Source organism: Hoplias malabaricus, chromosome 15 (genome assembly GCF_029633855.1).
Source record: "Hoplias malabaricus isolate fHopMal1 chromosome 15, fHopMal1.hap1, whole genome shotgun sequence".
NCBI lineage: Eukaryota > Metazoa > Chordata > Actinopteri > Characiformes > Erythrinidae > Hoplias > Hoplias malabaricus.
In genome coordinates this window covers 19,231,301-19,236,567 of record NC_089814.1, presented here as the reverse complement: position 1 = coordinate 19,236,567, position 5,267 = coordinate 19,231,301, and the positions used below count along the sequence as shown (strand labels likewise).

Genomic DNA, 5,267 nt, shown 5'->3' with positions numbered 1-5,267 from the left:
CAGTACTGCAGTTTTGTACTGAGAGTAGATTTCTTACCTCTTCTCATTTCGGAAAGACCAGATGATGGATGCTACATTGTACCTGCTCAAATTTGTCTGTACTCTTTGCCCAGCCTCCATCAGTGTTAGACCATGGTTGACCACATGGTCAACTAAAGTGACTTGGATCTCATCAGAGATTACGGTCCTTGGACTTCCTCATCCTTGTCCTCCTCATACTCTCATTCTTCTGGCTCTGGTTCTAGCTCTGTTTACTGTGTGACAGGTGTTTGCCCATGCGATGAGTCAATGTGCATAGAAAGGCAATAAACTTTAGAATTTTGAATAACAGTGGTTTTTTTTTTTTTTTTTGAGAAAAGAGATTTTCTTCATGAAAATTGTGCCAAATGTAGAAAATTGTGTGTAGTGTTTTGAAAAATGTGTGTTTTAGAACTGCAGTTTGAATGTGAAGCAGGAATTGTGCTTGTAGTTTAGCAGAATTGGTTCAGGGGGTTGGTGCATGAGTTACATGTTGTGGACATTGTGTCTCAAGTACCAGTATTTGTGTGAAAACAGTTGAGGAAAAACTGTAGATTGTTTTTCAGAATGAAAGTCTCTTTGAATTTAAAATCTGTTTGTGAATACTAAAAATTAGTTAGATCCTGTACACAGGACAGTAATCTGAGTGGTCAGATAGTGGACCAGCAGTACATTAAGATTCTGGATGAAGATACTGGGCAATCTGCGGTTAAGACTGGCCTTCCAACAGGACAAATATCCAAAACATACAACACAAGAGGTTAATAAATTGTTAACAGCAAGTAAAACCTAGGAACCTATGTGTGGAAGGATGTAAACAGGCTAAAGTGATGGCATGGAAACGTTCAAACCTAAAAGACCTATTGGTTATAGTAAAATCACTAAAATTGGGCCAAAATCCCACCAGAGACAATTAAAAGGCTTGTTAGCAATTATAAGAACCGATTCATTGCTTATTGCAAACAAAAGATTTGCTATTGATTACTGAGAAAAGGTTTGAATAATGCCATTTTGCATAAAATGTAAAAACAAACAAAATCAATTGTTTAAAAATTTATAACTCTAACTCTGTGTTTTGTCATAGGTTTATACAGTATCTCTTCAGAAAAAATATTTTTGTGTAATCAAATTTCAGTAGATATCAAAATCATTATGGTATAAATAATTTTAGGCTTGTGTATATTGGTGAACTTTATTTATTAAATTAAATTCGTGGCATCATGATATCATATCAGTTTAAATGATATGACATATATGAGGTTTTACAGTGACACCAAGTGGTGTTTTGATTAAACCACCTAACATTTCCACTTAAATTAAACTTTGATAGGCACTACCATAGACACATTTTTTAGCATCTGATTTCAAGTTTACAAAGTAATTGAAAGGCTTTTTCATGTTTTTCTAAAGATTTGAAACATAATATGACAATGTAATGATATATTTTTTTAAAAATATATTTAACATTACATTCATTTACATTGAACTATTTTTACACACACACACACACATATAAGTTTATATTCTGTCATGAATATAATATGACTTATTCACAGATTAAACCATTTTAAAGCTTTTATCTTTTAAAGCCATCAAAAATGAATTTATTTCTGTAATTCAAAAAATGAAACTCATATAGATTTATTACAAACAGAGTGATGTATTTCAAGCATTTATTTCATTTAATGTTGATGAATATGGTTTACAGCCAGTGAAAACCCAAAAGTCATTATGTCAGAAAATTTGAATAATCCAATCATATTAATACAAAGTTGAAGGGAAGGAAAAAGAAAAAGGTGCACAAGCAACAGGGATAACCGCAGCCATGAAAAGATTGTCAAGAAAAATCATTCAATAAATTTGGGGGAGATTCACAAGGAGTGGACTGGACCAGACCCAACAATGAAGGCCACTATGAAAACAACCTGGGCTTCCATAACACCTCAGCAGTGCCACAGGCTGATCGCGTTCATGCCACTCTGCATTGATGCAGTATTTTGTTTTATTTTATTTTATTTTATTTCCAGGAATATTCTGCAAATAGGATATCATGGGATTATATGAATAAGAAAGAATAAGGGGTGTGTTTTAGAGAAAGAGTAAGAGAGACAGAGAAATGATATGTCATCATCTATTTTTCTGTCCCCGTGATGGTGTGATGTCAGTTTACAATATAAAAGTCACAGAAATCTGTGTCACTGCTCAGAGCTTGGAGATTCACAGAGTGAAGATGTTATTCTTTAACTTATATGACAATCAATGAAAGACGGATGTGTAGTGGCTATGTAGAAAACTTGAATTTGTAAACACATGGTGTTTTCAGATTATACACATAGTACTTAAAAGGCATCCTTTAAGTTTCAAATGTCTGTTGCTTTGTTGATTAGGTTTATTTTCCTTGCTAGCTGGCTTATATTCCAATAAATAGTGTGCTATACCTTGTTGTTTTTGTTACTGGAATTAGTCAATGGCAGGGATTAATGACAGCACTGTGAATGCTTATATGTATCAGAATTTGATTAAACTGGAATTGGATGGAGGGGTTATAACAAAGCTGGTGGTACTAATACTGATAACAGTGTTTTTTATATATATTAACTGTGTCATGCTGTATGCTCTTAGGAGTAAGAGTTTTTTTAAAGAAACTCCACGCTACATTCTCTTTGTACATATGCTTTATAATGACTCTATTCATCTCATTCTCACCACTTTGATGTATGTCCTGGCCCTGGCATTCCTCAAGCTGGCTAAAGCTGTGTGCTCGCTCCTGATCTATCTGTCTACTGTAACATTTCGCAATGCACCTTTTAACCTGGCTGTAATGTCACTTGAGCTGTTTGTGGCAATTCGCTTTCCTTTGAGACATGGTGAAATAGCCACTCATAAAAGGACTTACATTGCCATTGGGGTTGTATGGTTTTTTGGCTCTGTAAACATTGTGACTGATATCGTTTTTGCAGCAGTGGCTGATCCTAACTTTTTCCACGTTCAGATGTTGTGCTTTCGTGAGCAGATCTTTATAAAACAATGGCAGGTTGATGTTTACAATGGATGTAATACATTTCTCTTTGTATTTGTGACGCTGATAATTGTCTTCATCTATGTCAGCATTTTAATCACAGCCAGATCTGTGTCCTCTAAAAAAGACTCAGCTAAAAAAGCCCACAGGACTGTGCTGCTACACCTCATTCAGCTGATTCTGTGTCTCTCCTCTTTCGTATACGGGCCTATAGAGAGAGCACTTTATACACTGACTGGTAATAATATCTCCCTCTTTACAAGCCTGCGATATCTGAACTTTCTCATTATTCTGATCCTGCCCCGTTGCCTCAGCCCTCTCATCTATGGGCTTAGAGACGATGCTGTAAGACCACTATTCAAATATTATTTCTTTTATGGCACTAGAAAGACAGCATGTTAGCATGAAAACAAAAATGTTATTACAAATGCATTTTCTTCCTAGATATTATTCCTGGTCTTGCTCTGCTGCTTGAGACTAGTAATGTAGGCCTTTAAAGATATGTGATGTATCGCTCGATTATTAAAAAAAAAAGATTTATTTATTTTGGTAAATTAGACAGTGTCTATTTTGTTAGAAAAAGAGGTTACAAAATCAATGTAATGGTACCCTGAAGGGTAAGATTTCAAACATGTACCTTATTGCAATTGTTTTACTTACGTAATATTTATTTCATCCTAAACTTTTGACTTTTGTGGGTTTTTTTGTTGTTGTTGTTGTTGTTGTTTTTTAACAATTATGTAAAAAAACTTTCTCCTTCTAGAACAATGACTATCTACTGTACACGTTTTAACAATACAATCGTTATTTTATCATTAAAGTCTGGTGTGCACTTAGCACAGTCTCATATGTTTATTTAACATTCTGCGAGATATTGCTGCTGAAAATTCAACCAAATTCCTCTTGGTGACAAATCATCTGTTGATAAATACAGGCTAAGAAAAAAAATCTTGCCTCCTTCCAGGCCATGGTACGTCATAGCAGTGGCCACATTATGAGGTGGCTGACATAATTTGAAGATTATTGAAGGCTTTTGTCACCTTCCAACATAGAGCATGACACGTTACACAATCAAAGACCATTGAAGTTATATCATGAGTAAAGAAATCGTCCATAATACATAGTTCATATCTGTGACTGTGTATCATATGTGTATCATAATTTACAATTAATGAAGAATGTCACTAAATACAACGAGTGTAAATATATCTTTTAAGGTACAGCAGTGGTTTTAAAGTCAGGTTGTATTCCCTAAAGGTACATTACATTCTCTTTTTCGAATGAGAACGAGAGGTGAATATTTGCAAGCTTTCATTGTAGAACTGTGTAAAATAAAAAACATAAATCCTGTAGATGAAACTGGTTGCAGGACAGCAATAAAACTTTGAAATAAAAAAATAGGGTGATCATATTTGAATTTTCAAAAAGAGGACACATGGGGCAGGTTGGCAGCACAAATGCTTCCATAACCATGCAACTATGCTGCTGAAATTTAATACATTAATAGATACTCGTTAATAAGTGCTTTAATGGACAGACTCATTTCCATTCAACATTTGACCCTAACCAAAAATAATAAAATAATACTTTTGTCATTTCTTGACAGTTTATTATCATTGAAACCTGCTATTTTCTGTTCATACCAAACTTCTAAACTGAAGCCCTGTATTTAAGTGACTCGTTTACACCAGAAAACTCATGATCATGACAGAAACTGACGAGTTTATCTTTTAACTGTTTTTAAAAATTTACTAAAAGCAAGCACCACATTTTACCAACCAGAAGTATTTCAGACTTGATAAATGATCAGAGCATCGTTTGAATCCAGACATTTATGTAAAAATACTTATATTTAATATAAGGTCTGACGTGCTGTATGTGATGGCTATAATTCAGTCTCTTCCCTATTCCGGCTTAAATGAGTTGGCCTGTTTTCTTCTAAAGTTAATGTTAAACAGAAAAACTGCGCAGATGTAACTTGATTAACTCGTTAGAAAGTCAGAAACGGTCAGGTGTGTCCGTGTATTTGTGTTGTTACAAGGACAGAAGTGACGACTTTCAGTTTTTTAAATGTAGAGCAGAAAGTGAAAGGCTCGTGTGACATAGAATGGTTTCCAAATAAGGGATAAATGACTATGATAAATGACCTTAACCTTCAACACACTGTGATGTGGAGCTCGGTTGAAAGCGATATAAACACAAAAACGTGCGCGCGGCAGTGTCCCATTTA

The 5,267-nt window shown here is 34.5% G+C and overlaps 1 protein-coding gene across 1 annotated transcript; it reads left to right on the top strand.

The window, feature by feature from the left end:
* Nucleotides 1-2,485: 2,485 nt before the first annotated feature.
* On the top strand, nt 2,486-3,439 carry LOC136668020 (odorant receptor 131-2-like). The gene has a single exon (XM_066645267.1). It carries the CDS (start codon nt 2,486-2,488, stop codon nt 3,437-3,439), a length of 954 nt encoding a protein of 317 aa, XP_066501364.1.
* Nucleotides 3,440-5,267: the final 1,828 nt, after the last annotated feature.

Excerpts from the sequence above, each read along its gene's own strand:
- LOC136668020 (XM_066645267.1), top strand. The coding sequence starts at position 2,486 with ATGGCAGGGATTAATGACAGCACTGTGAATGCTTATATGTATCAGAAT.